The following is a 26,524-nucleotide window of genomic DNA, read 5'->3' on the forward strand; positions in this document are numbered from 1 at the left end:
GAAGCCATGCCGCCTCACTGGTCCCCCAGAGAACCTTCAGGGCTGTGCTGAGAAATCTCTTCTAAGCCCCTGGTGGAAAGAAGATACAACAGAGATCTATGAATGGGCTGTTGGGAGCGGTTATCCACCGGGTGTGGGTTTTGGAGCAGAAATAACTCATTCAGGACATTTTTCACCCTTCCCTTGGAATCCAATTAAGTGTGCTGAGCAGGGAGAGTTGGAACCAGCCGCCCACCCCACTCAGCCTCAAAGTGTCTTCCTGATCCCCAGGTTGTCCACCCACAGAAAGTCCTGCTCCAACAGGAGCTCCTCCAGGTGCTGGTCCCCACGCTCTTGTTGTTGCAAGGGACTTTGGGCTGCTTCCCTTCCAGCACAGGCAGGGACTGATCTCAGAGGGAGCAGGTGAGCTCTGCTCCTCCCTTGATGAGGATGGGCCCTGAGGACTCAGAGGAAGGGATCTGCATCGGACCCCCTGAGCCCAGGTACAGGTTTGGGAACCACAGCTGTGTGACCTCGGGCAAGATGCCTGCCCTCTCTGAGCTTCAGTGCTTCATCAGTAAACCAGAGATAATAACTTCCCACCACACCGGCAAAGTCCCGGAAGTCACATGTGCTCTTAGTTCAGCACTTGGTGAATGTGAGCTCTGATGAGGAACAAATTCTTTCCAAAACTCAGGCATATGGGGATTATTTTTAACTTTATGGAACTTTTCTTAGGAAACATTTCAAACAGAAAACAGTAACTGTGAAATCCTGTGCACTCAGCACGGAGCTTCAACAATTACATTTCGCCAAATTTGTATCTTTTGTCCGCTCACACACTTCCCCTGCCAGATTATTTTTAAACAAATCATAGATATATTTTTTGCTCCAAAATTATTTCAGTATTATCTTGTCTACATGGGGATCGAATCAAATGGTATAAAGTGCCATGTCCAAGGCAGTGAGGTGTGTTTTCATAGCTGTGTGTCTTTGGGCAAGTTACTTAACTTCTCCGAGTCTTAAATTTTTTCTCTAAGAGATGGTAATGATTCCTCCCTCCCAGGACTGGGAGGATAACAAGGACCTCGGGGCCTGTGGGCTTCCCCCTCATAGCATGCAAGAAAGGCGACACCTTTCTCTTCCATCCTTTACCCTTTCCCTGGATCCTGGTCCTCACTGGACTCCCACCACCTCTTAGCAGCTGGGAACAAAAGGCCACTCTTCATGACTGGGCTCTGGGAATTCTTATGGAAGCCTTCCCAGCACCTGACCACTGCTTCAAGATGCCTGCTCTGGGCCACTCTATGCTGGCCTGGGGCCTAGGGGAGTGTCATGGCCAGCCCTCCCTGAAAGGGAATCACAGTATGCTTTGGCTCAAGGAGGACAATGCTAAAGGTGAGGGAGAAAGAGTTGAGGGAACCCAGGGAAGGCTCAGAGGTTGCAGCCGTAAGCAGGGAGACAGCACAGGAGAACAGTAGTGCCCTGGCCACACCCACCGGGCCTGTGCAGCAGAGGCCGACATAAAGACAGCCTTGCTGGAGACTGACCTTACTCTCCCACAGGCCCCCACGAGTGTCTCGGTGGGCTCTGCTGTCCCACTGCTCCGCTCAGTCATGAGCACTGAGGGCACAGGTGGCAGAAAGCTGACCGAGAGAGCAAGCTGGTGGTGGTCACCTAGCTCCTCCCTGAGAAGGGGAGAGGGTGTTCAGCCCACTGGACACTGGCCCTGGGACAGATCAGGGGGTGGTTTTCAAGAACTTCAGAGAACAGAGCCCCGCTGTCTAGCCAGAGACAGGGTCTCTAACCACAAAACACCCAGCCCAAGAGAGGCTATCCTGGAGGCAGCTGGGAAGCCACAGCAGCACCCTCGGACGCCCTCTGTACTTGAGCCCACTGTGTGCCTGCAGCAGATGGCTATGGGGATAGCTGGGGAGAACTGTTAGGCCTGCAGGTGAGCTGTGAGGCGTGTGCTGCACCACGCCAGGCACGGCCTGGGCCTCCAAAATACGGGTTCCTGCCAGGGACAAGGAACACCTCATCATCCCAGGGGGTGGGGTCTCTGCGTGACCCAGGTGTACCTTGGAGCTCTCCTAGTCTCCATCCACAAAAGTGTAGAAATCAACAAGAAAACTAAAGGAGATCAAAGAGAAGGGAAATCCCCTTCTCACCTGCAGAGGGGGAGCTGAAGATCTGGTTAACACCACTGGAAAAATTCTCAATGAATTAGCACACAGGAAATGATAACTACGTGGAATGAATATTGGTTCAATAGAAAGCAAGTCCTGTGAAATTATCTGCATATTTGTAAGCAGGGTAAGTATGTGGTCCTATCAAACTAGAGCACAGGTGTGCTGCAGTCTTGACTTCTGGAGAGGTTGGCTGGCCATGTTCATCCATCAGGAAATGTGTGTGGGTCCCTCCAGTGAGCCAGGCACTGCCCTTCATGCTGGGGTGAGCAACATGGCCAGTGTGGTATGCAGGGCGCAGTGAGAAAAGGCAGGGGAGCACAGTCCCGAGCAAGCCGTGGGCAGGGGTTGTGAAGGGAGCGCACTGAAGCCCATCAGCCAGAGGACAAGAAGGATGTGCCAGGAGGGAGAAGGCTGCACAGGCCCTGCTCGGGGCATGAGGTAGGGTGGGTAAGGGAGAAGGGATGGAGGAGTGGCCTGTATCTGAAGCACAGGCAAGGGGAGTAAGAGACGCATGGAGGTCATCAAGCAAGGCTCGAGCTGACCTCAGGGTCTCCAAGCCATGCAGGGCTTTTGTCTCGGTGAGAGTGTAGACATTTTAAGGAAGGAGGTGCAGGGGTCAGATGTGCATGTTGAGCAGACTGCTGGCAGCAGAGTGGAGTGGAGAGAGGCTGGCGTCAACACAGGGGGCCCACTGAGGAGGACACTGCAGCCACAGGGAGATTACCACAGCCTGGACCAGTGACTGGGAGGAAGGCGAAGTATGGAAAGGGAAGAAAGCGAAATCAAGGGGGTTGGTGATGTGCTGGACGGGGTTGGCTCTGGAGAATGGCTGCACGCCTGAGTGCCTGGCCAGTGGTCCATTCACTGAAACAGAAGGGGCAGGTATGGTGAGGACACCGTGACTTCTGCCTGCACATGTTGAACTGAGGTGGCCCCTTGGTCATGTGGCAGTCAGAGGAGAAGCTGTACGTGTATACAGGAACACTAAATGACACCCTAGACCTGACCCTGGCCCAGCCACCAGGAGTGAAGTGCAAAACGAAGGGAAGAGAGGGCCAGAGGGATACAAAGGAACCCGAGCACCCAGTCTGGTGCCAGAGAAGCCTGCAGGCACCCCGAGGGGGCGTCACCGCAGTGGAGGCGACACGCCCAAGGCAGATGCAACTTGAGAAATGGCCCCTGTCTTTCATGTCAAGGGGTCCCGAGGTGACAGCAAGAGTTAGTCCACTAGTTGGCAGAAGTGGAGCCAGTTGGGGGAGTGGAAGTGTGAGTCAGAGGTGAGGGAACTCAAAGGCCCCAAAGATAACCAGCTGAGTGGAGAAGATGGGGCCAGTGGAGGTGCCAGGGCTCACAGGCGAGGGATTGTGTCAGCCAGGGCTGGCCAGGGCTGGACCCAATCACCATCTTCCTGGCACTCAGATGACGACCTGGGAGGCAGCAGACTGACCATACTTTTGGATACAGCAGAGCTGAGAGGGGCGACAATGTACCCACACACTGTCCTGCTACAGTAGATGCCTTCTGGGATTGTCCCCCATGGTCAGGGAGTTAGGATGCAAGTTAAGCAGCCTGTTGCCCTGTTCCCTATATCCAGAGGGCCTTGCCACAGGCACCTAGGGCCACTTCACATCTAGGCACATCCATCAGAGGTTGGCAGACACCATATCTGTCACCTGTCACCAGAGCTCTCAGCACCAACAATGCTGGACCTCAGTGTCCCTCTTGAACCCCATCAGAGACTTGTGGAGCAGTTCAGGCCCCAGCACACATGGCCCAGCAAGCCAGATGCCCCACCTGGGTTTGTGTATGCCAAAACAGCGTGACAAAAACGCAATTGATCTGAAATTACCTGGCAGTATCTACCATTCACCAGCACTGTCCTCCTAGGCCTCTGGGCCAGGCCCTGTCCACGCACACTGCCTGTCTACCTGACCCTTCAGTGCCGCCAAGAGGCCGGGTCCTGGCTCCCAACACTACTCCCTCTCAGCTCCTTGGCTGGTGGTTGAGTCCACCTCTGGGGGTTGACGAGCTCAAGGGCTCTTTTTGTAGGTTACTGACCATACCCTTGGGAACGTGTGAACATCTCAATAAACTTAGCCAACTCAATGGTGACTTCCTTGGACATAAGGTTCTCAGAGGGGGAAATTATCAATTTCCCCTTGGGTGGGAAGGTAGGTGCCCCTTGAGTGTGGGGCCATGGCTTTTCGTCCTTGCACCTGGCCCAGGGTGGCCCAAAGAGGAACCCATCTACCAAAGCTGATGAGGGACTCCGCTGATAAAGTAACTGGTGGTCAAGTGCCCACGGTGTGCCTGGAGCCAGCCTGGCTCTGAAGACCAAGCTGAGCAAAAGGCCAGCTGCCCAGGGCAGGGCCCACTCCACACCTCCTTCCCCCACCCCTCCTCTGCTCCCTGGCACTGTCCAGCCCACGTTCCCCACTGCCGAGACAATGCGGGCAGCTCTGGACCCATGCCCCTTTCTGATCTGTGCTCTTCTCAACTTCCACTGGTAACCCTGAAACCTTCTCCTCCACTGGCCTTGACTGTGGCCCCAGCCCCAAGCTGCCCTAAGTTGGGTCCTGCTTCAGGGTGGGGCAGGTTTGGACATGCCTAGAAACATCCCATCCCTGCCAGCCAGGGCCTTCCCGCCTCAGACGTTAGAGAGGTAGAGATGGGTGTTCAGGCCTAAGTGCCCTCTCCCCACCCCCCACCCCCACCAGGCATACAGAAGGAGGATGCACCAGCTCCTGCAGGCTCTGCACCAGAAGCTGGAAGCGCTGGGCCAGGGGCCGGACAGCCTCCTGGGTGCTGACAAGCCCCTCTCCTATAAGACCAAGCCATCGGCCTCCATCCACAGGGAGCTCCTTGGTGTCTGCTGTGACCCCTACATGCTGGCCCAGCAGCTGACCCACGTGGAGCTGGTGAGCAGGCCCATGCCACCCGCAGCCTAGACCTAGAGCCGGGAACAACAGAGAACTACTGGCCACCCCTCAACTCCCATCTGGCCCCTGGTCTTGTCTCAGCATAACTCAGGGCCTGAGCCCACCAGAGCAGAGCCAGCTAGGCATCTCCAGAGGTCCCTGGCTCTGGAGCAGTCTCACCAATCCTGGAGGGAGAACGAGAGCCCTGCCCAATTTTGAGGCAGCATGAGAGTCCAGGCCTGGGAACTGGGTTCAGATCCTGGCTCTGATACCACCTGCTGTGTGATCCTCCCACAATGAGTGCCTTCTCTGCCCAAGCCTCAGTTTCCCTATCCAGAACTCGCAGACACAACTCGTCCACCCCAGCTTTTCCCAAGGAGCCCAGACAGGCCTTCCTGCTGATGAAGGGAATGCCTCAGCTGAGCTCCTAGCATGTTGGATTCCTGGTAAATGCAGAGGCCAAGGGGCCCGCCCCAGAGAGAGGGGAGACTGGGGAGTGGGCGTCTTTCCTGTTAAACCTCCACCGTGGATGGGCTCGTTGCTGGTTTCCAGGCACTATACTCAGCACTTACATGCATTCTCTCATTCCATCTTCCCATCACCCTATTATTATTCCCTTCTCACAAATGAGGAGACTACGGCCCCGAGAGGTTAAGTGATATGCCAGAAGTCACACAGCAGAAGGGACAGAGCCAAGATTCAATTCTGACCCAAATTCTTAACTACCAGGACTCCTCTGGAGAAAGTGGGTCATCAGTTACCGGATTTCGAGCCTGGTTTTCCAGGATATCACATCTCACAAGCACTCCCTGTGAGGACATTGCTCCTGACCCCTCATGAACTGAGGCAGACCCTGGGCATGGGAAAGGAGGTCTGCCTCCTTCAGGGATGGTGCTGAGCTATGACAACCCACACCAGGGTTGCAGAACCCCAGTGAGAAGGGCAGGAGCCCAGAGATTTTCCGGGGGTGGGCTGGGAGGCAGCAGAGGGAAGGAACACCGTCAGACTCCCAGCTGACACCCTTTTCTCCATAACATTTTCCAGCTTCTCTTCTCTCTCTTGGTGCAGGCACGGCTGCGATACATCGGGCCCGAGGAGTTTGTCCAGGCTTTTGTGAACAAGGACCCTCTGGCCAGCACAAAGGTAGAAGGCCCTTGGCTAGCTGTCCCTTCAGTAACCCACTGGCTCCTCTGGGGGATCCCTCGAGCATCAGCTGGGCCAGCTTCCTAGGGACCCAGCGGAGATGATGGGCTTAGAGGGACATGCCCACTCCACCCACGCCCTCCAGCCCGAGGACGTCAGACAGCGACAGCCCTGAGTCCCCCGATAGCCTGAGAGGGTGGGATGTGCGCGGCCAGGTCACTCACCCAGCGAGAGCAGAGGGGCGGGTAACCGAGGCCCTGGGTGGGGAAGGGCGATAGAGGGCACCCAGACATCCCCCACCCTACTCCGGGACTCCGCGTGCCATCCAGGTCCGTTTCGGTGGACGCGGTGCCCTCCAGCGGTCACTCGGGGAAGCGCGGGCTGGTGCATAGTGTCCAGGGAAGGTCAGGGCGCTCTCTTCGCTCTGAGGGCAGAGTGGCCCCTGAGCAGAGGCATATGAAAGTTGGCTGAGACCCCGGGCGCCCGTCGTTAAAATCCGCCTCTGCCCCTGAGCCAAGCAAGTACTCAGGACACTGTCCATAGATCTATTTGAAAGCCTGCCCCTCCCAACTCAGAGCCAACCAGCAGGGTTCCTGGTTCTTATAAACGGGGCCAATGCCAATCAGAACTGAAAATATTGTGTCTTCTGCAAACTAAAAACACAGTTATGTTTCACCTCTCAGACTAGCAAAGGTTAAACGTTGTACTTGTGTAGGGAAGGGAACACGCTCATATGGGGTTGAGGGAGAAATTAGCACAGCCACTTTGGAGGGCAGAGTGTCAATAGCATTAACACTTGAAATGTACACCCTGGACCCCAACTTTTGCATCTAATAATTTATCCTACAGATGTACACACCCATGCACACAAAGATGTATGTACAAAGATTTGGGGAAACAGTGGGTTGTTTTTGTTTTTGTTTTTGTTTTTAAGTGAGAGGATGGGAGGTAGTGAGACAGACTCCTGCATGTGCCCTGACTGGGATCCACCTGGCAACCCCTGTCTGAGGCGGATGCTGAAATCAACTAAGCTATTTTTAGCACCTGAGTCTGACACCCTGGGGCCAACTGAGCTATCCTCAGTGCCTGGGGCCAACACTCAAACAAATTGAGCCACTGCCTATAGGAGGTAAAGAGGGAGAGAGTGGGGAAAGGGAGAAAGAGAGAAGCAGATGGTCACTTCTGCTGTGTAACCTGACTGAAAATCCAACCTGGGACATCAGCATGCTGGGCCAATGCTCTATCTCAGGGGTGAGGAACCTATGGCTTGCGAGCCAGATGTGGCTCTTTTGATGGTTGCATCTGGCTCACAGACAAATCTTTAATAAAAAATAATAATAACGTTAAAAATATAAAACATTCTCATGTATTACAATCCATTCATTTCCTACTATTCATGTTCATGGTTGTGGGTGGCTGGAGCCAATCACAGCTGTCCTCCGGGACAACACCAAAGTTTTATTGGATAATGCATAATGTAAAAGGGTCGTATGGCTCTGACGGAATCACATTTTAAAATATGTGGCGTTCATGGCTCTCTCAGCCAAAAAGGTTCCTGACCCCTGCTCTATCTACTGAGCCAACCAGCCAGGGCAGGGAAACAGTGTTTAATATGCCCAAAGGCTGGATATAAACTACTTTATCATCCATAGGGACTGAATTGAAAATTTTAATACAGCTATACATAGAATGTTATGCAACTATTAAAAAGAATAAAAACGAGCCTGACCAGGTGGTGGGGTATGGGACCTCAGCTCAAAACCCCAAGGTCGCTGGCTCAAGCATGGACTCATCTGTCTTGAGCTTGGAATCATGGAAATGATCCCATGGTCACTGGTTTGAGCCCAAAGGTCACTGGCTTGAGCAAGAGGGTCGCTGGCTTGAGCAAGGGGTCACTGGCTCGGCTTGAGCCCCCAGTCAAGGCACGTATGAGAAAGCAATCAATAACTAAGGTGGCACAACTACAAGTTGATGCTTCTCATCTTTCTCCCTTCCTCTGTCTCTCTCTCTTTCTTGCTTTAAAAAAAAAAGTGACCATAAGTATGGAACAATCACAATAATCACCAAGATGCATTATTAAGAGAGTAAAGTAGATTGAAGATCAGTGACAAAAAAAAATATGTGGCCATTTGTAACAACGACAAAAGAGAGGGTGTGTGATATACAGCTGCTAATACAAGCAGGGCTGTGTAGACAATCTCAGGAATACTGTGACTGCAGGGGTCCCAGCACCGGGCTGGAGCAGGTGTGAGGAGCAGCCTTGGCACCCTTAGCTGGTTGTTTTCTGTTTTGTTTTGTTTTAGGTTTGAGCCATTTCCAGTCACTAGTAATTTATTGTGAAAGTAACTCAAGGATGCACATGACATTTATTTACCCGCTCTACTGTAGATAAGCATTTGTATTGTTTCTGGCGTTTTGCCCTTATGGATATTGCTGCTATGAGCAGTCTTACACGTTCCTGTGTACATCGGTGCAAATTTTTCTAGGGCATCATTTCTTAAATGTTTTGTTCTTATGACACCATTCCACTTTTAAAAATTATGGAGGACTGGTATGTTGATTTTATTTACTGATATTTACCATTAAAATGGCTATCATATTAGCCATTAAAACTGACTTTTTAACATATTTATTTATTCAATAATAAATCCCATTACATGTTAACATAGTAACACATTTTATGAAAAATAACTGTATTTTCCAAAATAAAAAAAGAGTGACATTGTTTTATAGTATTTTTACAAATCTCTTTAATGACTGATTTAGAAGACACCTAGATTCGCTTATCTGCTTCTTCATTCAATCTCTTGACATACAATACATTATTGCTGAAAAATTCAGCCTCCAAAAAGTATGCCGTTGGAAAAAGGTGAAGTATTTTACGGCCTTTTCAGATAATTGTGAATGTTCTTCTTTGACGCTACACTGCAACTTGGCGAGAGGGAGTTTTTAAAGATGAACTGCAATGTACAATATGATAATATATCAGTGGACTTTCTGAACTCTATTACATTAAAACCCATTGATCCATCTTGCATCTTGAATAGCTCTTTTTTGTCCGTGCATGATTTTGTAACATTATACATTGGTTATCTGGAAAATACCGCTTCACTGAATCAAGCAGATCATTAAAATGTTGGCACATGTTATGATGTAGTATTTTTAAATCATTCATTAATAATATTGGTCTCATTAAAAGATTTTAAAAGTTCTCATATATTGGGAAGCTGCCAAGCTCCCAGAAGGGGACGCATATTTTACAAGTTCCCAATTTTCTCTTGAAAACTTAAATTTTATCAATGGTGACAAACCCTGTCAATTGTTCTCTGAAGAGACAGGCTCATTTTGTTCATTTTTAAGACGGCCTCAGCCAAAGACTGAAGTCTGAATATCCATACGGGGTCCGTCCCTGTTTCAAGTAAAAACGGTGTTGCCTGAGGAAAGCGGCCAGCTCACAAGGCAGCGAGCCATGCTTCTCCTCAAGACTGCATCAGACTTGTGCATGCAGCATGGTGCCTGTACGCGCTTCCATTTCGCGCGAGACCTTAAAAAAGATGTACACTCGAGGGTCAAAATTCAATAAAAGTCTTTAAAGTTTTGTCTCCTCAAGAACATTCTTAAGTCACATTTGTGTTCTTTCTTTTACTGTGTGTTCAGTAGGGAAGCATGCAATGACCACTTGAACAGTTTGGAGCCTTTGCCTCTGTCTGGGCTAAGGTGGCAGCAATTTCTCCCCATCCTTCTTTTACACATCACTGCAGTGGCAACAATGAAAAGGCAGTAACTCTGAAGACAGTTTTGCCCTTGTGGACCTCACAACACTCTGAGAACTATTGCTCTAAGACATATACCTAGGAGGGAATTACTGGGTCTGTCACAGGGTGGATACATGGTTCATCCACACTGCCGGGGAGTTATTCTTGCTCTGCGTGCTCATTGATACTTGAAATTGTCAGACTTCTTCATTTTTGTCAAACTGTTCAATGGGCCATCTTTTCATGGGTTTAGGACACTTTTGTCTTCTCTCCTGTGAAATACTTAGCCCTAACTTTCATCCAGTTTTTTATTGGTAATTTGTCTTTTTCTCAAGAACTTTTAAGAGTTTATATACTAGATAATTGTCCTTTGTCAGTTAGATGTACTGTAAATTTTCCTCTTCTAGTTGATGGCTTTGCTTTTCATTCTCATTATTATGTCTTTTGATCAGCTGTGTTCCTAATTTAAACCTCATGAAATTTACTAAACTTTTCCTTTATGGCTTTTTTTTTGGGGGGGGGGGGTGTTCTTCAGATATATACCCAGAAGTGCAATTTCTGGGTCATAGGCAGTTCCATTTTTTTTTAATTTTTAATTTTATTTTATTTATTCATTTTTAGAAAGGAGAGAGAGAGGGAGAGAGAGAGACAGAGGAGAGAGAGACAGAGAGCGAGAAGGGAGGAGGAGCTGGAAGCATCAACTCCCATATGTGCCTTGACCAGGCAAGCCCAGGGTTGCGAACCGGCGACCTCAGCATTTCCAGATCGACGCTTTATCCACTGCGCCACCACAGGTCAGGCGGCAGTTCCATTTTTAATTTTGAGGAATCGCCATACTGTTTTCCACAGCGGCTGTGAGTCTGCATTCCCACCAGCAGTGCAGGAGGGTTCCCTTTACTCCACACCCTCACCAGCACTTGTTTGTAGATTTGTTAATAAAAACCATTCTGGCAGGTGTGAGGTGATATCTCATTTTGGTTTTAATTTGCTTTTCTCTGGTGATTAGTGACATTGAGCATCTTTTCATATGCCTATTGGCCATCTGTACGTCCTCTTCTTTACTCTGTTTGTAATGTATATTTTTCTAAGAATTTGACCGTTCCTCCTAAGTTTTCACATTTATAGACAAAGTCATTCACAATTTGGTCTATATTTTTAATTTTGTATGTTCATAGGACTATACCTTTCTGGTTATTTTGCCTCTATATTTTGAAGCTGTATTATTAAGTGCAAACAAGTTTAGACTTGTGACATATTCTCCATAACTTGAACCTTTTATCATTATACAATTACCTTTTAATCTCTTCTAATGCTTTTTGCCTTGGAGTCTTTTTTTAACCTGAAAGTCTATTTGTCTAATATTAATATAGCAATGTGAATTTATCATAAGTATTTTATTACTTATCTCCTTAAGTTTGGGGTGTGTCTCTTGAAACTAGCAAGTAGCTAGGTTTTATAATTATAGTGATTCTGATCACTGATGTGTATGGATTTGTTTTTACTATCTGCTGTTTTTCCTTTTGGTGGTCTTCCTTCCCTTTTCTGTTGTAAAGTAGCGTACCTTAATTCAGTGGGTTTACATAGAGACACCAAGGCAGGATACAGAAGAATTTTTAGGAGGAGATTTATTAATAAGCTGGCTGCATATGACTTACATGGGGTATAGCTAACCCAAATCGTATGTCCCAAAAATAGTCTTGTAGCTAGTTGTATAGACTTGATCACATATAGGTTGGGGGAAAAGGAGGGGGAGCATGACACAATAAGCTTACAACATTTGTCTATAGGATCTATAAAAACATTCCTACATATTAAAACTTACAAGGTAACACAATAGTGATGTCATTTTACATATCAAAGACATTCACAAATATTTTAGTGTCTACCTCCCATTCCTTTGTCTAGAGCAGCAGTTCTCAACCTGTGGGTCGCAACCCCGGCGGAGGTCGAACGACCAAAACACAGGGGTCGCCTAAAGCCTTAAAATATGTATTTCTGATGGCTTTAGGCGACCCCTGTGTTTTGGTCGTTCGACCCCCGCCGGGGTTGCGACCCACAGGTTGAGAACTGCTGCTCTAGAGGTATAGTTACTCTCAGGACTCCAGGAAGGGAGGAAGAGTTAAAATCAGTGTAGGATATGTAAATATTGTCTCTTATTGAAAGGGAAAGGAAGTTCTTCAGATAACCTTTATCCTTTCAGAGAACTATAGTTAAACTAAATGACCCAGTCGTCCTTGTAAGCCAGGAAGCTCCCACATCCTTCTCTCTCCATTCTCTAAAGAAAGGAGGGTGCAAGAAGCCTGACCCTTCCTCTTTAAAATGGCGTTGCCAGTACTAAGTTTTACAGTTCTTTGGTACCTTATCACAGTCTTCCTTCCCTTTGCTAGTCCTCTTTTACTCCTTTCTGTCCTTCTTTTGAATAGATCCCCCAGTTCATCCTCCCCTCTATTTTTTGAAAGTCACCCTGGCAATTTTAACATGTATACTTAAGTGAACTTAGGTTTAATTTTTGAAATTGTGGTACATTTTTACAGTGGATGTTCTGCACCAATTGAAAAATTATAATCCCAAAGGATATTGTATGGCACATGAAAAGTTCATGTGGAAAAATATGGAAATATAGAATACATATATAGTTACACAATAAGCTTATATATAGTGATAGGTATAGTCAGTTCTCATTCATAGTAGTTCTGTCCTATAAATTTGTCATGAGCACTGTTAGTAAATATCATTGCTCCTAAGAGAAATACAGGTTTAGATTCCTTGCAAGCCTGCCAACACGTTTTCATCAACCAATGAACATATAGCCTTGTTTTATGTGTGTTTCTATTTAAAGACACCTTATTTAATAAATATTGTTCATTAAATAACATTGAACTCATTGCCAACAGCACTATGACTCATGTCTGAACAAGCTCATCTGTGCACAGTTTTCCTTAGAGCACACCACATTCTTCCTATGCTGAGGGACACAAGACAGTCCTGCAGCATGGTGCTCAGGGCCACGGCAAGCAGTGAAGTTGCCAGACACTAAGTGGATGGCAGAAATGACACTTGTTTTCAGTCTGGGAGCTAAAGCTAGAAGACAGGACATCATTTAGCTTATCTTCAGCTTGTGTTGCGTGACTCAAATGTTTTGCCACTCTGCCCATGTCCATGAGTGACAGTGAAAGTGATGCAAATATAACTTTTGGAGTTACAGATAAATATTTAGTGAGTAGACAGAGTCACAAATACAGAATCTGTGAATAATGAGGATCAACAATCACATGTATATGTATCATATTAATTACATCTCTAAGTGTATAGATAAAAGACTAGAAGATATACATCAAATCATTGTTATTTGTGGATGGTTTTGAGGTTTCGACATTTTCCAAATTGTCTATAATCATCATGAACTGACTTCATGTTCCAAAAATTATTGACAAAAAGACTGAGTATAGTCCTTTCATTTTTCCTAGCCTTGTTTCAATGATAAGACCAAGAACCTGGAGTCTTACGTGAAATGGTTCAACAGATTGTGCTACCTCGTGGCAACAGAGATCTGCATGGTACGCAGGGAAGCAGGGACATGAGCTGGCATGGCCAGAGGGGGCCAGGGATTGAGAGGACCCCACTCTGGAGGGAACTGAAGGGTTTGTTGAGCCCATCCATCTGCAAGCCCAGGGCTAGGCTGAGCACCCCTCCAGGACACCAGATGTCACCCAGCTTGCCTACAGTGACATTTCCCCTGTGGGTAGAGCCAGGCACCGCTCCACTAGCTCTAACAGAGGGTTCTGGAGACTACTTGCTGAAGGAGGGAGAGGAGCCCCTGCCCCCTCCATCTGTGCCTGTCTGCCTCGGGCGCCTGGCCTGCAGCCACATTTTGTTTGGCTCACCTGGGATTTAGGGGTAGAAATGACCCAACCTTGAAGAATTAGGAGATTGAAAATTCAAAATCCAGGTCTCTGGCTTCTCCTGGGAAGGAAGAAGACCCAACCGGTCTGAATTTGTCAGGCATGTCACCAAGACATGGTCTGCCAGCCAGACATGCCTCCCTCTTCTCGCCCTTATAGCAGAGGGACCCTCCTCTGAACCCACTCCCCACCACCTGGTGGAGCCCGGGGCCTCTAGTCTCAAGGAAATATTGGAGGTCGCACAGGTACCAGGTTGGGCCCTCCAGAATCAGATGCTGTGACAGAGCTTGGGGTACAAGGTGTTTATGGGGGTGAAGCCCTATGACAGAGAAAGGGGGAGAGGCAGGCGTGGTCAGAGAGGTTAGCCTGGGCTGCCTGCACCTGTGGAGTCCTGGCCCAGGCAGGGTCTGTGTCAGGCTGGAGCAGTTGTACTTCCCACACTGCACTCAGCCACCCTCAGTCAGTGCGCTACCTTATGAAGGGCAGAGCAGGACCAAGAGCAGTGGCTCTTTGAAGGGGTTTGGGTGGCACATCTCTTTAGATGCCACAGCGCAGTTCTTGGTGGCAATAAGACCTCCGCTGCATGTCTAGGAGGCAGGCCAGATATTTGGAAAGAGCACAGCATAGGATCTGAGGTTTCCCTGGCAGCTGACATGGGGTGTACCTGAGTGAAACCTGGACTGAGCCCGCCCCGGAGTCAGGGTCAGCGTGTGGCCCTGCCTGGGGAAAGCCAGCTCAGTGCTGGGAGGAAAGGCAAGGGAACATGCTTTCTGCTTCTGGAGGGGGTGCTGGAGCTGGGCCTGGGGCAGTAGGGACCGCCCTTGCCGAAGGTGGCTCTGGTGTTCCCACCTCTGTGGGCTCTGCGCCGGCACTGCCCAGGCTGTGCTCAGAGACTCTGAGCCCTCAGGCGGCAGGTTACCCAGATCATACATGTTACCCATTAGGAGGGACTGGCCAAATGAGCAGGGTGTGTGGTCAGGTAGGGTGGGAACCCATCATTGCTAAGGCTCAGGTCCCCTGTCCCTAGCCATCCAAGAAGAAGCGGAGGGCCCAGGTGATCGAGTTCTTTGTTGACGTGGCCCGCGAGTGTTTCAACATTGGCAACTTCAACTCCCTCATGGCCATCGTCTGTGAGTAGCCAGCCCCACATCTAGCACCCCGAGAGGTGGGCAGAGACACCCAGGCATGGAGGGTGCTAGCCAGAGTGCTCCTCTGAGCAGAGGGTGAGTTCCAGCTCGGCCCACATTCCTACCCCTCTGGTCTAGGAAAGGTGCCAGGCCAAGCTCACCCCACACTTGGAAGTATGTCGCCTGGTCCAGGGAGAGCAGGGGCTCAAAGCAGGCCCTGGTCACCGTGTGAGCCAGTGTGGTGGGGACTGGGACAGGGGCCTGCACACACAGAAGCCAGGCCCCCTCCCATACAATGTCCACCTATGGTGTGACAGCGGAGGCTGCCACAGACCACAGCCCTGGTCAGGGTGTAGCCGCAGGGGTTGGGCTTCCCTCCCGGGGGAGTGAGTGGCAACTAGGCCCTCTCCAACTAGGCCCTCCCTCTTCCAGCCGGCATGAATATGAGCCCTGTCTCTAGGCTGAAGAAGACCTGGGCAAAAGTGAAGACAGCCAAGTTTTTCATCCTGGAGGTAAGCAAGTTTGTTGGGCAGCCAGGTAATGCTGGCATCCCCCAGATTCAGCTGCCCAGCTGTGTCCTTGTCTCCTTCCAGCACCAGATGGATCCAACAGGGAATTTCTGCAACTACAGGACAGCCCTACGCGGGGCCGCCCACCGCTCCCTGACTGCCCACAGCAGCCGGGAGAAGGTAAGTCAGAGGCTTGCCTGGTCTCAGGCTCCTCCTTGCTCTAGACCACGTTGGCCCAGTTGGTCTGTGTCAGAGAACCTGGATACTGACTCCAAGGTCACCTGGTCCAACGCCCTGCACTTTCATAGCATCTGTAATAGACAGGCATGTCTCCTTGTTTGTATACTTCCAGTATGAGGAACTCACCACCTTCCCAAAAAGATCAGCCTATTCTCAAGCAGCTCTAACTGGTAGGAAGTGCTTTTTTATGGGGCTGCAGCCACCCTCCTGGGGTTGTCCTCTCTAGAGGGCCACACAGAGTGAAACTGCTCCCTCTTCTACCCACTAGTCCTTCAGAGCCCCCAGGCCTTCTTCCCTCTCTTCTCCTGAGTCCACAGCCCCAGGCCTGTGTGGGTCTCCAGTGTGTGGGTCTCCAGTCTCCTCCCCTCTGATTCCTAAACAGCTCCATTTGTTGGAGTGTCTTCTGTTTCAGATAAATTGTGCCAAGTGCATAGGGTCTTATACCTTCTTATTCTTTTTATTTTTATTTTTTTTAATTGAGAGGAGGGGAGATAGAGAGACAGACTCCCACATATGCCCCTACCAGGATCCACCCAGCAACCCCCAGCTGGGGCCAGTGCTTCACTCAGTGAAGCTATCCTTAGCACCTGAGGCTGACACTTGGGCTATCCTCAGTGCCCCGTGAGCCACTGGCAATGGGAGGGGAAAAAGAAGAGAAAGGGGAGAGAGAGGGGAAAAGAAGTAGATGGTCATGTGTACCCTGACCAGGAATCAAAAACAGGACATCCGTATGCCAGGCCAATGCTTTATCCACTGAGCCAACTGGCCAGGGCCTACACCTTCTTATTTTAAACTCAATATCTTCATAGATATGGCCTCAAATCACATTGACAATTCTGGCAATGACTGACCCAAGCTGTTTGCTCATTAAAATTGCCTTTTCACAGGTCCTGATCTTATACGTTTGCATTTGGTGCAGGGGACTTTACTGACCCTAATCCTTTACTTTACTACTGCTCCAAATTCTCCTAGTAGTCATGCACAAGCCATGAGGTTGCAATGATCCCCTGGCTTAAAGCCTGTCACCAGTCAGTGATTAGTGTTGTTCATCTCCATGCACAGGAACCAGCAAGACTGGCTGCGCCTTCAGTCTGGTCTTTTGTGGGAATTGGGTGGCCGCAGGGCCCTGCATGGTTTGTGGAGGTCTGTTTCAGCTTGAGGAATAATAATAGAACAAGCTGCCATTCTTGAAATTCGCAGTCATTCTGGAATTTTATTGGATGATACCAGTGGTCAGTTTTGGGGAGCAAGCCAAGATACACATGCTTCTAACCAGCTGGTCCTTCCTGTTCAAGCTGTGAGCACTTCATCAACTCTCATCTCAGGAGAGCTGAGGAGGTAGGGACAGCATTCAGTGAGGTAAGACCTCGAACCCTAGAACAGGTGAGTCATCCCCCACGAGCCAGGAAGCCGGGAAACCAGGCAGCAAGCACAGGGACCTCACTTCACTGAGCACCTACCACATGAGGGCACTTGACTCTATCCCCCGTTTAATTCTGATGACTGTTCTGTGGCGTGGATTTCAGCATGCCTTTTCCCAGATTAGAAGACTAAGTCTTAGAGAAGAGACCTCACTTGTCCAGTCACGGTGATTTGGCAGCAGAGCCAGGAATCAGACTTTAACCTGTCTGGCTCTGAACCTTGTAATCTTTGCAAACCACCAGGCTGCCTCCTGTTCCTAAGGCACAGGTGCCATATGGCAGTCACAGTGGTACTGGCTTATGGTGCAGGAACTGGACTGTGGGGTGGTGGCTGCAGCCTTTGGTCTGAAGAATCATTCATGATGCTGGTGCTCTGTCCCGTTTTTCTTCCATCTGTGCCAAGACAGGTGGCCATGGGGCCGAGTGAACACACTAGGACTTCCTGTTCCTGTGCTCAGAGCCCCCTTCCAGCTCCCGGGTGCTGGGACACTGAGCATTTAGAGCTGGGCTGACCTTGGAAATGGCTGACTTACAGAGCTGAGTGTTTAGTTTCATTGCGTTCTCCTCTGATTTCCGAAAAGATGTGGACCGTGGGCTTGGTCTGCAGAAGCTGTTTAATAGATGGATGGGAGGCTGGAGGATGGATGGATGGAAGGATAGAAAGATGGACAGATAGAAAGAATGGTACAAGGAAGGAAGAATGAAAGAAGGAAGAAAAGAAAGTTGCAAGAGGCTCTCCCAGTTCCCCACTACCTGCAGCTGGAACTTTAAGGCCAGGAGGTCTCAGTAGTCACTCTATGCTTTCTTCTTGTCTGTGGCTGGCTCTTGTCTGTCCCACCCCTCCCCCACATCCCCTGCCCCTGTCTCTGCACAGACTTCTCCGGGTGACCTCCAGGCTGCGTGGGGTTCCAATGGAGCTACGCAGCTCCTCACTCTGCAGTTGTTCCCGTGACCGTCTCCTGCCACACTGAGGTCAAAGATGAATGTGTCAGACACACCCTCAGTCTCCCCAAGCCCTGGCACCTGGCACAGAGAAGGCCAGAGAAAATTCTGTGGAACTGACATAAATTTCAATGACCAGTTTCCCCAGGGCTGCACCAGTTTCAGCACCAAAAGTTCTGCATGCCAGAAAACTCATCGATCCCAGGCACACCAGGCAGTTGGTCTCCCTATTAAATCTGTCTGGTCCTGGCACTGGTGGTCACTAGCTAATGACCTTGAATCAGGGCCTGCCACTCCATGGGCCTCAGTTTCCCCACCTGCTCTTACAGGTTGAGCCATCCACGTCTCTATGCTGTGCAGAATGGTCAGCGCCCAGGTCCTCACCTCAAAGCCATTGTTGACTTGGATGGGGTGGGGTGTGAGGGAGTCAGTACTCCTTGAACCAGAAATGTCAGGGCCTGCTGCCCAGTCCTAAGGGTAACAGGCAGGACAGGCAGCATGTGCCCAGCTCTGAAGCCCAAGGATAGAGCTGGTGTGCTAGTATCCTGGGGCTGAGCGTGTAAGCTGGGCGGCTAAGAGTAGAAATGTGTCCTCCAGCAGTGCTGAAGCTATCATCAAGGTGGGAGGGGCCAGTCTCCCTCCAGAAGCTCTAGAGCCTTCTCTAGAGCTTGCCTCGCCTCTTCCAGCTGCCGGTGGCCAGTGGACATCTGACAGGGAAGCGTGGGCTCTGCAGCTCGACAGTTTGACTTTCGGGAACCTGTGCGGGCATATGCTTGGCCTCATCATAGTACGCAGGTTTAGATCTTTAGCATCAAGAAAGACATAAAATAACAAATTGTTAAATATTTATTAAAAACAAGGACAGGCTCTGGCCAGTTTGCTCAGCGGTAGAACGTCAGCCTGGCATGTAGAAGTCCCGCCTGGGCTCAATTCCTGGTCAGGGCACACAGGAGAAGTGCCCATCTGCTTCTTCACCCTTCCCCTCTCCTTCCTCTCTCTCTCTCTCTCTTCCTTTCCCGCAGCCAAGGCTCCATTGGAGCAGAGTTGGCCCTGGTGCTGAGGATGACTCCATAGCCTCCGCCTCAGGCACTAGAACAGCTCCGGTTGCAACGGAGCAATGCCCCAGATGGGCAGAGCATCACCCCCTGGTGGACATGCCGGGTGGATCCCAGTTGGGGGCATGCGGGAGTCTGTCTCTCTGCCCCTCTGCTTCTCACTTCAGAAAAATACAAAAAGTAAAAATGAGGCCACAAACTTCACAGCAGCTGACTCCCATTCCATACAATGTAATATGTGCTCAGTGTGCTCTGTCCCTCTGCGGGCTCTGGAGGACACATCTAAGGGGCACTGGGACTGCATTTTTCATCCCATTGACCACAGGCAGAATAGCACCTTATACAGTAGGAGCTCAGTCAACACTGGGAGGAACAGTCTGGCCCCAGAGAAAGGGACCTGTGCTTCCTTTCTCTGTGGTTTCCACATTGCCCCCACAGTGCACACTAAGTAACCTAGACCCCATGCAGCCCAAGGCCAGGCTAAGGCTGGCCAGCTGTGCCCAGGAAGTCTCTCCCACCCTCTGTATCCTAAGGATGAATCTGAGGTCCCTGGGCCGGTGACTGCTGGCAAGGGATGATCTATATCCTGTCCTTTCCAGATCGTCATTCCCTTCTTCAGCCTGCTCATCAAAGACATCTACTTCCTGAATGAGGGCTGTGCCAACCACCTTCCTAATGGACACATCAACTTTGAGGTGGGTCCAAGGATGGGTCAGATAGGACAGCACAGCTCTGGGTCCAGGGTCCAGTGGGTCAGACAGCTCCCAGAGCAGGGGTGCTAGGCTGAACAGGGGACCCTGAGACAAAGTGCAGCCATTCACTACCAACCTCATGGCAGACTTTCTAGGTCTCCCCACCCCACAGCCTCCAGAGGAGACTGAGCTCACTCAGGCGTTGATTCCCCATTCCATGAGGGCCTCGTGTTCAGTAATGGTGAAGCAAAGTTATTTTCAGCCCTCGAAGAGCACCAGGCTGACAACTGGCAAGGTGCTATGACAGGCTGCACACGGGGTGCAGTGCACGGGGATCAGGGGAGGCCTCCCGAAGGAGGGGCTCTGAGCAACAGAAGGAAGTGGTCACAGGAAGGGCAGAGTAGGCACAGAAGAAAATGACTTCTCCTTCAGCGAACAGTCACCCCTGCCAACTCAACAGTCCTCTCCTCCAGAAAGCCCCCTTGATCTCCCAGGCAGAAGGAAGCTCATGCAAAACAGGCTGGGCATCCCTTGGTCATAGAACTCTGCTCTCCAAGCTCCTTAGAAGCCAGCAAGGCTGCTCCACTCTGTCTCACATGCTCCCGCACAAGCCCACCCAGAACACGTGGCTGTGAGAAGCTGTGGGTGTGGTACTGGGAGACCTGGTGGCCACTAAGCCAGACAGAAGGCACCCCATGTAGCAGGAGCACCTCCCAACCCACAAGACGGAGGGGGCTTTTCTCCTGCAGCAGGGCCGGCCCATCCTAGGACTGGACCCACCCAGCCTCCAACTCCAAGGACAGTCAGGCTTGGGCTAACCTCAGTCTCTTTGAACAGGTAACACCAGGGCCTTAGGAAAACATGCTGTGAGGCCCAAAATAGGCTCTGTAGGTGTCCTCTGATGACGGGTCCACAGCAGATGATGGGGCCCACAGTAGACTCCGGGGCCCGTTGGCTTCACACAGATACCCCAGCAAGCCTGGTTACTCCTGAGGACCAGCATAGCTGGGGGAGTGCCGTCCAGCAGGTGGGGGTAGTGCACGGAAGTGTCATGGAAGAGGCTGGGCTTGAGAGAGGAAACGGGCCTGGGGCCTGGAGCTGCCTCTTCAAGCCACCCCAGTACATGTGGGAATCCTGTTCTTTGCCTTCTTAAATTGGTCTTCAGAACCAAGGCTGGGGCGGCAAGTGGGGGGGCAGAGGCAAGCCTGCAAGGTTCTCACATGCCCCAGATTCGGGTATGAACAGTAGGGGCAGAGCTGGCCCAGGGCAGATCAGATGAAACCAGAAACAGGGTTCTCACCCAGTCAGGACTTGGTGCTGCTATTTCTTTAAAATCCTTCTTTAAGTTAGCACAATTGCTAAATTAAAAAAATTCTACTTCAATGAATTTACTTAAATACATTCATTTAAACTTATTTGCATATCTTTAATAAAAAAATTTGCCATAAGTAAGGACAACCACATAAATAAATAGAATGGAACTATTCATCTCTAACTAGAGGTACTGCCTGCTAAAGGCCATAGTCTGAGCCACCATGTCCCCATGACACAGGGGTTGGGGGTCCCAGGTGTCAGGTACAGCTGACTCCTCGGTGCAGATGAAGAAATGTGATGAACACCCAGGTTTTCCAGTGGGTCATGCTGTCATTTATTGCCCCGGGTTCCAACTTGCTCGCTGGAGGTGATGAGAGAAGTCTTGTCAGGGCCGGCCTCTCTCTCCAGATGACCAGAGGCCCTGGGAGTGGAGTGCAACCATCTTGTGTTTCTTTGACCCTGGCAGAAATTTCTGGAGCTGGCCAAGCAGGTTGGAGAGTTCATCACATGGAAACAAGTGGAGTGTCCCTTCGAGCAAGACCCCAGCATCACCCAGTACCTGTACACTGCCCCCATCTTCAGTGAGGACGGTAGGTGGCCTCCAACCTCACTGACTTCCAGGCCATAGGACTCTTGCATGGCCTCTTAGTCACAATGCCATTCAGGAGCCTTGCTCTGAGCACAACACACCATGCCATATTTGCTGGCTCTGGGAGGGGGCAGGGGAGGCTGCCTCCCCCTGGCTTGTTCGTTGCCACCCCCAGAGCACTGGACAGGGCCTGAGGAGCTACAGGTTGGACCCCAGGCCTAGGCTTCCCCCGGAGACAGTCCGGAAGCTGTTGGACATTGTAAATCTGTATCACCTTCTGTCTGACCTCACTTCCTCTTTACAAAAGTGGGGGTGATGATAAGTACCACCCTCCCAGTGCTCATATGAGGATTTTTCCACAGCTGGTGTGAGTGTTGTGCCTGTGTAAGAGTGAGTGTGTGCATGTGTATTAACACATCAGTGTCAGATGAGAGATCTTTTCTCCAGAGTACTATAGATGTCTGCCATCTTCACAAAATCAGCATTCCTATTTAGTCATTTGTCAGCTACAACAGATTTGTTCATGAATTTGTCAGGGAAGGGAACTCCAGGAGTCCCATCCTGCAGGAGGAAAAAGTTCTGTAGAAGCAAGTGGTCATCTGGGCCTGAATTGATCCTCCCTATGGGGTAGTGTTGCCCCATGGTTAGATTCTCCCCAGATCTAGGACCCCTGAACCACACTGGAGTCTCTCACTCAGCACAAAGGAGGCCTGGTTTTTCATCACAGCAAGCATTTTATAAAGGGACCACACTCATGCACCTGAGAACATGTTCTATCAAAAACAAAAAATCAGGCCCTGGCCGGTTGGCTCAGCGGTAGAGTGTCGGCCCAGCATATAGATGTCCTGCGTGCAATTCCTGGCCAAGGCACACAGGAGAAGTGCCCATCTTCTTCTCCACCCTTCCCGCTCTCCTTTCTCTCTGTCTCTCTCTTCTCCTCCAGCAGCCAAGGCTCCATTGGATCAGAGTTGGCCTGGGCACTGAGGATGGCTCCATAGACTCCACCTCAGGTGCTAGAATAGCTCTAGTTGCAACTGAGCTATGCCCCAGATGGGCAGAGCATCACCCTTTAGTGGGTTTGTCAAGTGGATCCTGGCCAGGTGCATGCGGGAGTCTGTCTCTCTGCCTCCCTGCTTCTCACTTCAGAAAATAACAAAACAAAACAAAAAATCAGAGGGAAGGATTTTTTTTTTTTTAAGTGAGAGGAGGGAAGATAGTGAAGCAGACTTCTGCATGTGCCCTGACCAGGATTCACTCAGCATCCCCTCTGGGACCAATGCTTGAGTACTGACCTATTTTTAGCACCTGAGTCTGACACGCTCAGACCAACCATGCTATCCTCAGTGCCCAGAGCTACTCCAGTCGAGCAATTGGCTACCGGAGGGGAAGAGAGAGATAAAGGGTAGGGGAGAGAAGCAAATGGTAACTTCTCCTATATGTCCTGACTATGAATTGAACCCAGGGCCTGGCCAGTTGGGTCAGCATTAGAGTGTCAGTTGGCGTGTGGAAGTCCTGGGTTCAATTCCCAGCCAGGACACACAGGAGAGGCACCCATTTGCTTCTCCACCCTTCCCCTTCTCCTTTCTATCTCTCTCTTCCCCTCCCTTTGGAGCAAAATTGTCCCGGGCACTGAGGATGGCTCCATGGCCTCCGTCTCAGTTACTAGCAACAGAGCAACGCCCCAGAGGGGCTGAGCATTGCCCCCTGGTGGGCATGCTGGGTGGATCCCGGTAGGGTGCATGCAGGAGTCTGTCTGACTGCCTCTTGCTTCTAACTTTGAAAAAATACACACAGAAAAAAAGAAAGAAAAAGAAAAAATTAATTGAACCCAGAATATCCATGTGCTGGGCCAACACTCTATCCACTGAGCCATGGCCAGGACTGGGAAGGAATTTTTTAATGACTTTGCTTTTTAATTGTTAATTCTTTCAACTTTGCCATTACATTTTTTTATATTTTGGAACTAGTAAGTTTTTGGAGTCCCTTTACACAACAAGAAGCTCAACAGCCTGATGGGTAAACTAACCTGGGCTACTCCCACCCCAACAAGCTGTGTGACCCTGCCAGTTTCCTCACCTTCTCTGAGCCAAGTGTGCTGCATCTATAAAGTGGGGTAAAGAGAATCTACTTCCCAGGGCCACAGTGAGATTCACTTGAGTTAGCACAGCAAAGCTCATAGGACTACACTCAATCAACACTAGTTGAAATAGTTTCCTATTGGTGCTGAAACAAATCACCACAGATTTGGTAGCTCAAAACAACACAAACTGATCCTCTTAGAGTTACGGAGGTCAGAAGTCCAAAATCAGTTCCACTGGGCTAAAATCAAAGTATTGACAGAGCAGGTTGTTTCTGGAGGCTCTGAGAAAAGAATCGTTTCATGGCCTTTTACGAGTTCTAATGCTGCCTGTATTCTTGTGCTCACAGCCTCTTCTTCTACCTTCGAAGCACATTACTCCAACCCCTGCTTCTCCCATTACATCTTCTCTCTCCTGTACTCAAATCTCTCTATGCCCTGGCCAGTTGGCTCAGCGGTAGAGCGTCGGCCTAGCGTGCGGAGGATCTGGATTCGATTCCCGGCCAGGGAACACAGGAGAAGTGCCCATTTGCTTCTCCACCCCTCCGCCACGCTTTCCTCTCTGTCTCTCTCTTCCCCTCCTGCAGCCAAGGCTCCATTGGAGCAAAGATGGCCCGGGCGCTAGGGATGGCTCTGTGGCCTCTGCCTCAGGCGCTAGAGTGGCTCTGGTCGCAACATGGCGACGCCCAGGATGGGCAGAGCATCGCCCCCTGGTGGGCAGAGCGTCGCCCCATGGTGGGCGTGCCGGGTGGATCCCGGTTGGGCGCATGCGGGAGTCTGTCTGACTGTCTCTCCCTGTTTCCAACTTCAGAAAAATAAAAATAAAAAAAAAATCTCTATATATCTCCCTCTTAGAAGGACACTTTGTGATGGCATTTAGAGCCTAGCTAGATAATCCAGAATTATCTTTCCCTCTCTAGATTCTTAACTTAATCACATTTGCAATGTCTCTTTTCTTCCAAAGACAGTAACATAGTCACAGGAGATGGGGATTAGGATCTGGATTATCTCTGGGAGCCATTATTCAATTTACAACATTAGTTATTATGGTGATTGTTGTCATTAACCAATAGAAATTAGGCAATAAAAAACTGTCAATGGACACTAGGAGAGAACAGAAGGAGTCTAGGGGCAGGGAGGAGAGTGAGAGAGGGGCATTTCATTTACTTCTTCAGTCAACAGTATTTCTAGAAAGCCTGCTGAGTGCCAGGTAGTGATTTAGCCATGAACAGACAGATAAAAGCCTGGCCCTTCTAAAGCACCCTTAGAAAGAAGCACCTTTCATTTGACCCTCTCTTCCTTCAGTCTCTTCCCTACTGCAAAAAAAATGGAGAAAAGCAAAGGAAACGACCTAAGATATCGAGCCCCAACTAGATCAGTCAAAGCCCCTGAGAAAAGTCCTGACTTGTCTTCAGCTCCAGGCTGGCAGGGGCTGCCTAGCTCTCTAGTCAGCCTTAAGGCTCCCTGAAACAAATGAAAATACAAAAAATCTCAGCAAAGAAACAGAAGACAGAAGGAAGAGCCAAATGGAAATTTTAAGACTAAAAAATACAACTGAAATAAAGAACTGAGTGGATGGGCTCAACTTCAGAATGGAGAGTATAGAGGAAGGAATTCATGAGCTAGAAAATTAAACAATAGAAATTATACTCTGGCCCTGGCCGGTTGGCTCAGCGGTAGAGCGTCGGCCTAGCGTGCGGAGGACCCGGGTTCGATTCCCGGCCAGGGCACACAGGAGAAGCGCCCATTTGCTTCTCCACCCCTCCGCCGCGCTTTCCTCTCTGTCTCTCTCGTCCCCTCCCGCAGCCAAAGCTCCATTGGAGCAAAGATGGCCCGGGCGCTGGGGATGGCTCTGTGGCCTCTGCCCCAGGCGCTAGAGTGGCTCTGGTCGCAACATGGCGACGCCCAGGATGGGCAGAGCGTTGCCCCCTGGTGGGCAGAGCGTCGCCCATGGTGGGCGTGCCGGGTGGATCCCGGTCGGGCGCATGCGGGAGTCTGTCTGACTGTCTCTCCCTGTTTCCAGCTTCAGAAAAATTAAAAAAAAAAAAAAAAAAAAAGAAATTATACTCTGAACAACAGAGCCTCGTGGACCTATGGGACCATAACAAAAGCTCTAACACTCATATTTTCAGAGGCTGGGAATGAGGGGACTTAAGGGCAGCGTTGAAAAGTAGTGTGCTGCCCTGGTCGGTTGGCTCAGTGGTAGAGCGTCAGCCTGGCATGCAGGAGTCTCGGGTTCGATTCCCGGCCAGGGCACACAGGAGAAGTGCCCATCTGCTTCTCCACCCCTCCCCCTCTCCTTCCTCTCTGTCTCTCTTCTCCTCCCGCAGCCAGGGCTCCATTGGAGCAAAGATGGCCCAGGCGCTGGGGACCCCTTGAAATTTCAACAAATTCTACAACTATATGCAGAGAAAAAAAACCCAGATGAACCTGAAATATACACACACTGCATAAACAAAGGTATGATTGCACAAGAAAGCAAGCCAAAGCACAGAAGAAGAAAAAAATAATGGAGGACTGAGTGTTTCTCCTTCCTGATGGACCTGAGGGAGGGAGGCACTGTTGGCGCAGGCTTTGTCTCAGACCTGGAGGAGCCAGGGAGAAAAGGAAAGTCTCGGGGGAAAGAGCTGAAATAGGGGCGACGACCAAGAACCGGGAGCAGAGCAGTT

At 50.1% G+C, this 26,524-nt stretch overlaps 1 protein-coding gene across 2 annotated transcripts in view; it reads left to right on the plus strand.

Moving 5' to 3' along the window:
* RASGEF1C (RasGEF domain family member 1C) overlaps positions 1–26,524 on the plus strand; it is a 135,634-nt gene that overhangs the window by 89,047 nt on the left and 20,063 nt on the right. For both annotated transcript variants that reach the window (XM_066272456.1, XM_066272455.1), the window contains exons 5-12: positions 4,889–5,089; positions 6,158–6,232; positions 13,455–13,544; positions 14,917–15,019; positions 15,449–15,528; positions 15,610–15,705; positions 19,783–19,878; positions 21,656–21,779. In XM_066272456.1, coding sequence (XP_066128553.1) covers positions 4,889–5,089; positions 6,158–6,232; positions 13,455–13,544; positions 14,917–15,019; positions 15,449–15,528; positions 15,610–15,705; positions 19,783–19,878; positions 21,656–21,779 — 865 coding nt within the window. The remainder of the gene's footprint in view (positions 1–4,888; positions 5,090–6,157; positions 6,233–13,454; positions 13,545–14,916; positions 15,020–15,448; positions 15,529–15,609; positions 15,706–19,782; positions 19,879–21,655; positions 21,780–26,524) is intronic.

The sequence above is a fragment of the Saccopteryx bilineata genome, chromosome 4 (genome assembly GCF_036850765.1).
Source record: "Saccopteryx bilineata isolate mSacBil1 chromosome 4, mSacBil1_pri_phased_curated, whole genome shotgun sequence".
NCBI classification, from domain to species: domain Eukaryota; kingdom Metazoa; phylum Chordata; class Mammalia; order Chiroptera; family Emballonuridae; genus Saccopteryx; species Saccopteryx bilineata.